Source organism: Macrobrachium rosenbergii, chromosome 6, assembly GCF_040412425.1.
Source record: "Macrobrachium rosenbergii isolate ZJJX-2024 chromosome 6, ASM4041242v1, whole genome shotgun sequence".
In the NCBI taxonomy this organism is placed as follows: Eukaryota; Metazoa; Arthropoda; class Malacostraca; order Decapoda; family Palaemonidae; genus Macrobrachium; species Macrobrachium rosenbergii.
This window is the reverse complement of record NC_089746.1, coordinates 33624358-33636029: the sequence shown is the minus strand read 5'-3', so window position 1 is coordinate 33636029 and position 11672 is coordinate 33624358. Positions and strand designations below refer to the sequence as shown.

Sequence of the window (11672 nt, the reverse complement as noted above, 5' to 3'; positions counted from 1 at the left end):
TTCTGATCCTTTTATGAGATTACGCTTTCAGCGTTTTGTTAGTTTATTCTTATTCTTCTGCGTTAAAGCTTTGTTCTGCCATGATGCATGTTGTTATCATTAATATAGCAGGCCTGAAAAATTGGAATCGATAAATCCGCTTTTGATATATAAGCGAACACTGCCCTAAATGGAAGACTGCAATATCTGCAAAAATACAAAACTGAGAAAAATGGTCGATACTCCTTTGCCTTACTACTGATTTTGCAGATAATGCAAATGGGACCCCCTAAATACTCGTGGAAATCATTGAAGAATCATTCTGAAACTGTATTAACTTGTGTATTAGTGTTTCACGAGCCCAATAGGAGGCATATCTCAATTTCGAAAATTTTTTAGATACTGCAGTTTTCCATTTTCGGCAGAACATTGTCCGTTGGTTGTCAAACGCTGCCGTAGGTTTTTACAATGTGAATCTTCAAATGTGCATATACATTTTTTCATACCTCACGATAGACTCTCATATGTCCGTGGGGTTTACCATTTGATTTCCGCAGTAAACCACAAAGCCGAAAATGGTAAGAAATGCTGATTGGTTGTTGCACAAAGGGCTGTTGCCGGCTGAGCACTTCTTCTTTGTCTTTTCGTTTCCCTTCTTGATACACAATAAGAGTTTCTTGGGCCTCTCAGAGATAGAGGCAGCTACCGGACTGTTGGAGGGGATGTTGATTTTGAAAATGTCGCTAATCAATGTGGCCTTGTGCCTTATGGTTGCAAGCCTTATGTTCTTCTGCCCAGAGCATTATCAACCCTGCTGCCAGAGTCGTCATACATTTACGTCTAATTAACGCTGGTTCACCCAATTTTTCTTGTTATTGTAAATGATGTATAACTTGAAATCTCCTGCATTTACTATTCCATGGAAGAGGAAAACTGACCAGTGTCTCGTTTTCCTGCTGAACGAAATATGTTACTAAATATTTAGTCATAAAAATTCAACGAAAGCACAAGACGTCTATAAGATATTCAGTGTGCTGGGCCTCAACATCTCTGACTCAGTTAAAAGTTAAGTATACCTTAGTTTAACCAGACCACTGAGCTGAATAACAGCTCTCCTAGGGCTGGCCCGAAGGATTAGACTTATTTTACGTGGCTATGAACCAATTGGTTACCTAGCAACGGGACCTACAGTTTATTGTGGAATCCGAACCACATTATAGCAAGAAATGAATTTCTATCACCAGAAATAAAATTCTCTAATTCTTCATTGGCCGGCCGGAGATTCTGACTCCGTAACCAGTAGTAAGTTTCAGTTTCTGTATTACAAAAAAGATTATGTGGCCACAAATGAAATTATGTCGTCATTGTAAACATTCACTATATTTTGACAGTAAGAGGTCGTTTCCTCGCGAAAGTGCACTTTAGGGGCCCATATCCCCATAGCTCTTAGGAGCATAACTTCCCACACATTCATTGACAAAAGTCTATTGGCAGACTTGAAGAAACCCCAGGTTACCTATCTAGGGTTCAAGTGTGTTTCGACGATGTTAAATGGAACCCTGACTTTTTTGGTGCAAGCAGGGGCGTCATTCCAGATATTTGATTTGTGTGTGTGTGGGAGGAGGGTGGGGAAGGCGGTTTGGCGAGCGAGGCGAGCCTAATCACCTGGATTTTTTTTTATATTGAGCTATTTTATGTGCTTTTTGAAGCACATAAAATAGATAGATAAATAGACAGATATAACTTAATGTGATGACACATTTGAATTTCAGTAGGAATAGTGGCAAACCTGCTGCTGTTACTTCTTGGGGCTTGGTGGGGTGAGGGGGCAAGTTAAGGCTTGGGGGCAACTTGAGTCTTGGGGGCAGTTGCCCGCCCAGCACCCCCTAAACCCCCTAAATGACGCCCCTGAGTTCAAGTTTGGTGTAACGGAGGGATGTACAGATATAATATCTTGTGGTATTTCGTACTTTTTCGATGTACAAAAAGGACTAACTTTACAGCGTGCGTGCATATTAATGTACCCAAAAGAAGGACAAACTTTAAAGCATGTGTATTGATACACCCAAGAGAAATACAAATTTTACAGCGTATATATTATGTATCTGAGAGAAGTATATATAAACATTTGCTTCTTTGTGAATGTGTTCATGAAAGTTAAGACATAAGTGCCTGTGCTTTGATGCATCCGAGGGAAGCACCGACATTCAGTTTCATAGTCCGCGGCTGAGAGTTTTATGGACCGTTGCTGAGAGTTTCATACAGCAATATACGTTGTAAAGAAAACTCGATTGCGCCGAAGACACTTCGGAGGATTTTTTACTTGTTTCTTTTCTTCCTCTGGCAGACTTTAATCATGTATTTAGGTATTTATGGATCACCGTTTTCCACATTTTATTAATATTGTCTCCTCTTCAAGAAAGACCTAGTATATAGTTTCACAGAATCAAGTGTTTTACTTGCTTATCATTCATGATTTTCTTCATTTTCCACTTTTACATCCAATTTTCCGAAATATGAATTACAGTCCATTGAATGGAAGGATAAGGAGATACCTTTTTTTATATAATGGCATTATATTTCTACTCATATATATATGTTCATACAAAAATACAATACAATTTAACGTCAACGACCAGCGAATGACTCATCATCTCATTATCTTGTTTCGTGACCTAGCCTATCGAACACAGTGCGGTAAAATGACTTGTGCATTGGAACAGAAATGACAAAGACTCCTCTCGAACAGAACAGCCAGCGTAAATGCACGATGAAGACACAGAGAGTAATGAAAGTGAACAGAAAAATAGGAATGGGCGTTAGTTCTTAAATGCACGGAGAAAATCACTTGCATTTTTTGGTGCATTGCAAAGTATTGTAACAGAAATACACACACACAAAAAAAAGTCATGATCATTACATTACAGAAAGCAGGCCTGGCAAGATAAGGGTGTCAGGGTGGCTGTGGGATGGAACTCAGAATTATTTCGTAGTTATATGGATCATATGCGAAATTACAGTAGGGAATCAAGGCGTCTGAATTCTAGGGCGGTCATTGCAACGCCTCAAGAATTGTTTAACCTTTCTTGTTGGAGGACGGAAGGCACGCTATCATTTCAGGAATACACAATTACTCTGTAAGTGAAACCTATTCCATCAAAACGTGGAAAGAAACGCTAATGAAAGACAGACGCCCAGGGACTCACGCACATGAATCTTCTGGGAAATTCACAAAGAAATACTTAAACACTCACGCACACAAAAATCAAACAGGTAAGTATACACACTCACACATACACACACACACTCACTCAAGCGCGCGCGCATACGTACACCAAAGACAGTGAACAATCATGACTCTATGAAAGGAAAACAAACGTATTAGATAACAATAATATGTTGACAGCACACAGTAAATGACATTCCATGACTGACTTGCAGTGATTAACGTGACTGACTTGCAATGAGTAATGATGATGGGGAACATAAAATTTAAACTTAAAAGTTATAGACATGATGAAATAATGTCTTTGTCCGGACAAAGACATAAAACACGATACTAACAAATACAGCATAAAAGTACACAGTCTTAATATCTATTACGACTAATTACTATATTCACTTATTGGTTAATTACATTCATGACTGAGATTTACCGAGATTAGTATATAATTATAAAACGAAAATTTCATCTGCATTATATTCATTCAAGTACCTCAGAACTTTGCTTGTTTATTAATTGCTTTATACACAAAATGTAAAAGATGTTTTATAATATACACAATGTTTTATCTAGCCTTGTTGTAAAACTTTCCATAGATGGCTGTCGAGCATTCAAGATTTCTCTATTCCTTTTCTCTTTGTGGTAGAGGCATGTAACAGAGGTGTAGATTAACATATATATATATATATATATATATATATATATATATATATATATATATATATATATATATATATATATATATATATGGAAATTCCGGAGTTAGTAAAGTAAAATCTTTCCTACAGAGATGCTCTAGAAAAATTTCCTAACAAATAATATGAGAAATAGTCCTAAAGAGCAGGAAATGCTTCTAGTAAGGTTTCTTGGTCGTGCCTAACCTAGAAAACACTGCTGGATCAACCAGACATCTCATTATGTCCCTGACATAAGAGAAAGTAACGAAGACATTAAAGATACTGAGATCAGAATATAATGGTCAACCCTAAGAGTTAAGGAGAGCAGGAAAGGGTGAGACGCGCAGGAAAGGGAGAGGAGAGGAATGGCTCCCTCAGGCATAGAGTCTCTCGAAGTTCCTTCTTTCGTGAATGAGTCTCGCCCACCTCGTGTCCTTCAGGATTTTCAGTTCGTCTTCGCACACGTCCGGAATGGTGAGACCAAGGGCGGCGTCGTGCACGAGGGTCACGCTCGGGCTCCCTCTGGCGCGTCTCTCGAACTCGATGAGCTGCGAGAAGAATCCCGCGTTAGGTCGCACGTTGGGCCTGACACTCCTGACGTGGAGGAATGCCTGTCGAAGACTCATGCCTCGGTGCTTGATGAGGTATGCCAGCACCAGAGCAGGGGAGCGACTCACCCCAGCGATGCAGTGGACCAAGACTCGCCCCCTGCGACTTCTGACCTCCTCGATTTTATCAGCGACGGTGTCGAAGTGGTCATTCAGGGCTGAGCTCGGGGAGTCAGATACTAAGACCTTCACCAGCTCGATGCCGTCCAAAGGCAAGTTAGGCAGCTCGATAGTGCAGTCGACGACGCAGGTGATGCCCAGTTCTTTCAGTCTTGATGGCTTGACAGCTCTTGCTCCCGAAAGATACAACCAACTCTCAATAGCCGAGACCTGGTTAGTACGTCCGCCTGGTCGGTTTCTGGGTTTATCAGCAGCTTGGGGTGATTCCTCTACTAGACAGTTGCATTCTGCTCCCACCTGTTGGAAGAAGAAGCATGAAATTAACACATTTAATAGCATCAACCAACACAGGTGTGTGATATATATCATCTTATATAATTAACCCTCATAAGAAAACAGTAAATTGGTTATAATAGTATCAACGAATATAAGTGAATAATGATGTTCATGTATTATATTTAATAATATGAGACAATAATAAATTTCACAACAGCTAAGAATCTTTTCAATAATTTCGACTCGAGCGAATGGTGAAAATAATTTAACCTATTAGCAGAACATAGGCTACAGCAAATGTTTAGGAAGTAGAGCATCGCAAGGAGACAAAGAGAAAGTGAGAGCGAGTATGAAGGTAACAGTTTTATTTAGCGACTCAGTAAAATTACTTGGAAAGGTCAAGTTTCTTCGCACATACGGGAAATGTAGTTTATCTGTGGGTCTGGCAAATACCGAAGTTTGCCGTAGATAAGAAATTACACTTGTTCAAGTTAGCTGCAATTACGCAGTGTCAAGGAAAACTTGGCATTCTGAGCGCATAACGTTTATGACGTTAAAGTGAAATAATTTTATCTCAGGAGTCGACTAATATTTTCATTTATTGATTAAAAATTAAGTGTAATTTTTAATCAGCAATTACGTACAACTGTTACACAAATATTTTGGAAAATGCCTAGAATTTTGATCCACTGAATGAGAAAAAAGATGTCACTCTTCACACAATGGAACTGTTTTCTTTCCCAAACACCAGAAACGAGGAAAGTATTCATTCCAAAGTAGAATTATTTGGGCCCTGTGCCAGCATAGGCTCTTGCTCATTGAATATTCGTTGTTTCTTATTTCAGTATAATGTACAAAGATATATACATATAATCATATCAAAACTGGCACCAGTGTGTGTAGAGCTATGCAAAAAGAATGGAAATTTTTATGTTAAATAATTATGTACTGCAGAATATTACATCTAAGTATGTGCATATACCTTCGTAAGTTCGTTAGAGACAATCGCTCATGTAGATAGACACGTACTGTTATATGTGTATAAAATCACGTCGGTATTTAACTGCTTGTGTAGATATGTTTTCCTGCACCCGCTCCTTTTAACATGTTGAAAAAATTTTCCTCTTCTTTGTCAGCGTGATTACATTCATCTGTATAGTTGTGTATATACATAACATGTGCATAACACGCGAAGTTTTTATGTGTAAAAGTGCTGATACACGTACAAAGTAAATTCTGCGTAGACACCAAAACGCATAAATGGCTATGAGTGCTTGCTCACGGAGAGAGAGAGAGAGAGAGAGAGAGAGAGAGAGAGAGAGAGAGCTGGTGTAGTGCTAACCTTTGAACACTTCCCACGGATAAACAAGCGCTTATGTAAAGGAAAGATTAAGCTTCTAATTCCTGGTAATTAATTCGGCTCCGGAAAAAGTTTAATTTTTGTATGGTTGCTGGTGAGAATCGAAATCTTTAAGAATAAGATTAGGTCTTGCCTTTGGAATCGTGGGATGTAAAGCAAGTTACAATCTACGGCTGAATCCCATTGCTGGAAGGTACTTACATTGAACGACTTTTCCTTCTCAGGTCCTGGGGTGAGTCGGACCACATCTGGCTTCGACAAATTTTCAGGCATTTTGAAGTGAACCAAAGATCTGCTGAATAATGAGACGACAAATTAGAGGATGCTTCCGCCGAATGCGGACGCAGATGGGAGATTCATCGCCACACCTCCTAACAGCAGGTGGTTCAGTTGATGCTGTTGCTGCTGCTTCTACCTGTCGTTCACCTTGAGGGTTGAAAATCTCCAGTTCTTTGACGGATTCTAACGGTAATTAGAGACAGTATATGCTATAACTGCACCAGACGATCGAAAGGCAGTGCTTAGACCTTCACTTAGAGAAAACTATACCGATTACTGATGGTGGCATAAGCTGAACCAAGAGTGTACGTTCCTCGTCTCGGTCTGTGGCACAGTTCACGCGTGGGACTGAAGGAGCAAGGGGTCTGTGGTTGGGTTTTCTTCTTGACCCGCGCATGCGTCTTGGCTCTGTTGTGATGACTAGAAACAAACTCTTCCCCAATACACTCACCCTCCATCCTCATCTCTTCCCCCGAAAAAAACCCTTTCGTCCTCCTTCTCCTGCTTCCTCTACCCTCATTACCCTACCTCCCACTACTCCCCAGCACCACAACAAAAATCTTGGCAACAGTTATTTTTCTAGGGGTGCCTCCTCCCCCTCTCAGCACCTTATTTAGTATGTTATTTTGTACCTGGACGAGAAGTCATAGAAGACGCGTATTACTTGTTGGAACTCATTCGCAAATTTTCCCAGCCCATAACTTACATCCCCCACCACCCAGGCTCTCTCTCTCTCTCTCTCTCTCTCTCTCTCTCTCTCTCTCTCTCTCTCTCTCTCTCTCTCTCTCTCTCTACGTTTCTTGAGACTGGTTACGTAAAATGCCTGCTAACGACGTAATTGCTGAGAGAGAAATAAAAGTACAGCCCTCCCGGAGAGCTATTCTTTTGATGTGAAAGTTTTTTCCAAATGCTTTTCCTGAAACATTTTGCTGTTACGAAAAAAGTTATTTAAAGTGAGACTTCCTCTCTTGTTCGGTGACTATAGCCAAAGTCAACTGGATCGATTTTTGCTGATTGCGTCAATGGGCTCTGTTTTCTGTGTAGTTTACAGCTTATTCGCATGGAGTTTTCGAGTGACAGTCAGCGGCCCAGACTGGTCGACAGGTGGTAAACAAGCGGACGCAAATATAGTTATGTAACGCTTTTTATGCATATATATTAGCGTAGGTATATGGCGACCCCCGCGTCCCACCTTGTTTAGAGTACAACAAGCTAAAGTTGTGATGTAATTGCTTCCGGCCCACTTCCCACCAGTCCTACCAGTTAACAAGTAAAATAATGCGTCGAAGTTTTAATGCTGTATGAAACAGCCCATGAAACTCTTAGCCGCTCCCCATGAAACTTTCAGCCACGGCCCGGTGGTGGCCTGTGTTGTTGGCACCTGTAGTGGTGCCAGAAGCACGATAATGGCCAAGTATAACCTTAAATAAAATAAACACTACTGAGGCTAGAGGGCTGAAATTTTATGTTTGATGATTGGACGGTTGATGATCAACATATCAATTTGCAGCCCTCTAGTCTTAGTAGTTTTTAATATCTGAGGTCTGACAGACAAATAGCCATCTCAATAGTTTTTTTTTTTTTACAGAAAGCTAAAAATGAGCACCAGAGCTACCAACTTCTGCCTATTGAAAAATCAGAAGACCAAACCCTTTGGTGGGGGTGCGCTTAAACGGCGAAACAACTTATAGGGATAGACATAATTTCTCTCTCTCTCTCTCTCTCTCTCTCTATTTTCCTTTTATTTTCTATTAAAACATAAACCTTAAAGGCATATTTAGTTTTTCTGTCTTATTTCAATCGATATAGATTGACGTATCCGTTCCAGCCTATAATCTACTTGTGTTCATCCATCTCTATTATATATATATATATATATATATATATATATATATATATATATATATATATATATTCATCCATCATATAATACATATATATACTATATATATATATATATATTCATATATCATATATATATATATATATATATATATATATATATATATATATATATATATATATATATATATATATATATATATATATATGTAGTGATGGATGAACGCACAAATAGATCACAGGCTGGAACGGACGCGCCAATCTATATCGATTGAAATGAGACGGAAAAAATAAATATTCCTTTAAAGTTTGTAATTTAATAGAAAATAAAAGGAAAGAGAGAGAGAGAGAGAGAGAGAGAGAGAGAGAGAGAGAGAGAGAGAGAGAGAGAGAGAGAGAGAGAGAGAGAGGGCAAACTTCGAAAAGCAAAAGACAATGTCTTCACAGATAATGAGTTGTAATCCTTGCCAGTGATTTTACAAATGTGATCTTATTTACTATGACTTGATTATTGTCTGAGTTTCACATAATTATGATAATAATGACAATGACAAAAGAAATTAAAAACCATGCACAGTGCTTAACAAGTATACGTGTGGCAGTGTAGCTGCTCATGTCAGAGACAGGCCACTTTATTTGTAGTAATAAAGATTACCGTTGGCCTTTCAGAAGGAATGCCCATTTCGATATGGACATTTAACATTGAGATTCAAGGAACTCGTTTATGATTAGTCTGGCAGGCATCTATCATAGTTATGTGAGATAACTGTTCGTGTTTTGTTTTTATGAAAAGGTATCCAACAATATTTAAAGCTGATGTATGAATGAAGTGTTTTTTTCGGTTCAAAGGTTTTATAATTGCAATGTAGAAGCTTTATTGAAATCATGATAGCATCAAACCTTTACGAAAGCAGATTATGATGAATTACATTTTTCTTCTCAATACACATATTACATGTATAGCTGTACCAGTTCCGTGTTTATGAGCACGTAAACAAAGGTTTTTGCTATAAGAGTGATAAACAGTTGCCCTCTTCACCAATGAAATGACCTGATATTTTCAAAAATTAAATATATATTTACTTTGGAATATCACCTTAACTCCTCGACGTATTAGCCCGTTCTCGGTTAAACCCCTCGGCCTATACGTTGCTTCTTTCATCGCTTAGAGGCCCCCATTAGCTAACCCTTCATTTGTTTGTTTTTCCACTTGTGAGTGAGTGAGCGCTGTGTGTGTACGCGTGCACCAGTGACACTCATTGCGAAGGAATGCGAAGTTGGCACTGCTCCCGGGTGAGCGCTTGGTGGCAGGTGGCACCCCCTCACGTGCTACTGTTACACACTGGCACTGGCTCGCTTCCTCACACGATTTTGACGTGTCTTACAAAATCCTTAGAGGGATGATGGAGGAAGCGAAGAGAGAGAGAGAGAGAGCGAGAGGAGTACCACAAAGAGCTAGAAGATGAAGTTGAATGAAGATAAAACGCAACATTGACTTTGAGAGGAAATAAACTTCGAAAATACAAGTGCCATTGTTTTATAGCAAAAATTGCTTGACAATTTTTACTTAATTGATTTGTCTTCAATAATTAGCTATCAATTTATCACTAAAAAAGAAACTTTCGTGGTGGTTGATTAAAGTAAATTAAGATGGAGGCCTAAATAGCTAACAGAAAAAAAAAAGTTGGAGAATTACACTAAAAACTTCTCATTACCAAATAGCATACGGTTTCACGAGTTCGTAAAAATAAAAATAATTCTAATAGAATTTTTTTATGTACAAAGACGTTTCTTTTCATTGAAAATTCATCTAATCGTATTAACAAATTCTCTTATAAAAATCCAATCTTTCGTAAATTTAATAGAAAAGTAAAATGAGATGAAATCAAATGAGTTATTATAGAACAACCCAAATTAAAAAAAACAAAGTAGAATACAGGAATTGAGCCTCATCGCCCTACTGACTACTCACTTACTGATTCATTCTAAATATTATCAAGTTTAGGCTCCAGTTCATTTTACATTTGGATACAGCGAATACGTATAAAATGAGTTGCTTCATGTACACACTTTATTATTACAATTTACAGGCCAGTAAACAGTCTATCAGAGAACACCAATAACGAGAAGTATCTCAGAACACTACCTTATGGAACACCAAATAATAATGAAATTAGACTTTCTAAAAACACCATCAACTTTCCGAGATTTCATATGAGAGTTCAACGTTTGACCCATTTAAAGGCATCATTAAGCAAGTCTGAATGACTCACATTGCCTCAGTTGTAGAGACACTTAACATGAATGCACTGTCCGGATAATAGAAGTTATCGTTATTAAAACAAGTAAAAAATGCGCCGAAGTTTCTACGACGTAATCGAGTTTTCTGTACAGCGTACAGTTTCATGACCCGCGGCCCATGAAACTTTAAGCCACGGCCCGGTGTGGCCTGTCCTATAGCGTTGTCAGACGCACGATCATGGCTAACTTTAACCTTAAAATAAAAACTACTGAGGCTAGAGGGTTGCAATTTGGTATGTTTGATGACTGGATGATGGATGATAAAAGTTAAAGTATACCTTAGTTTAACCAGACCACTAAGCTGATTAACAGCTCTCCTAGGGCTGGCCGGAAGGATTAGATTTATTTTACGTGGCTAAGAACCAGTTGCTTACCTAGCAACGAGACCTACAGCTTATTGTGGAATCCGAACCACATTATAGCGAGAAATGAATTTCTATCACCAGAAATAAATTCCTCTTATTCTTGATTGGCCGGTCGGAGATTCGAACTCGCGGCCAGCAGTGTGCTAGCTGAGAACGGAACCCACCCCCCCAATGAGGAACTGCGGATGGATGATCAACATACCAATTTGCAGCCCTCTAGCCTCAGTAGTTTCAAGATTTGATGGCGGACAGAAAAAGTGCGGGCGGACAGACAAAGCCGTCCCAGTAGTTTTTTTTTTTTTTTTTTTTTACAGAAAACTAAAAAAGGTCATCCAAGAAACATATCGAAAAAAATTAACAGTGCCAAGATATCAAGAACTCGATGCGATCTACTTGATACCCTATGTCAGTAAATCTGTACCATCTAGAATACATCGCTTAAGCTGATCTGAGGAATGAAGGAAAAATCTCGTAAAAGAACTTTCCACTTTTTCCTTTTTGTTTCGTCCCTTTATAAGCCTGCGTGGGCAGATGGGTATGCTCTCCCTTATAATGGCTAGCCCCCAAAACGTTTAGTGAAACCTGTTTTAAGAGTCTTATTTCCGAGGTAGAGCGAATTGGATATTAAACGGCATTTGTAGC

General features: G+C 38.9%; 1 protein-coding gene across 1 annotated transcript; it reads right to left on the bottom strand.

Moving 5' to 3' along the window:
* Positions 1-2535: 2535 nt before the first annotated feature.
* LOC136839442 (dual specificity protein phosphatase 18-like) lies at positions 2536-6872 on the bottom strand. Its single transcript, XM_067105500.1, has 2 exons — positions 6445-6872; positions 2536-4904 (listed from the first exon to the last, which is right to left on the bottom strand). Exons 1-2 carry the CDS (start codon positions 6514-6516, stop codon positions 4254-4256), a joined length of 723 nt encoding a protein of 240 aa, XP_066961601.1. The 5' UTR covers positions 6517-6872; the 3' UTR covers positions 2536-4253.
* Between the last annotated feature and the right edge of the window lie 4800 nt (positions 6873-11672).

Excerpts from the sequence above, each read along its gene's own strand:
- LOC136839442 (XM_067105500.1), bottom strand. The coding sequence starts at position 6,516 with ATGCCTGAAAATTTGTCGAAGCCAGATGTGGTCCGACTCACCCCAGGA. Across the intron at positions 4,905-6,444 it reads AGAAGGAAAAGTCGTTCAAT|GTGGGAGCAGAATGCAACTG; the intron begins GTAAGTACCTTC and ends TTCTTCCAACAG.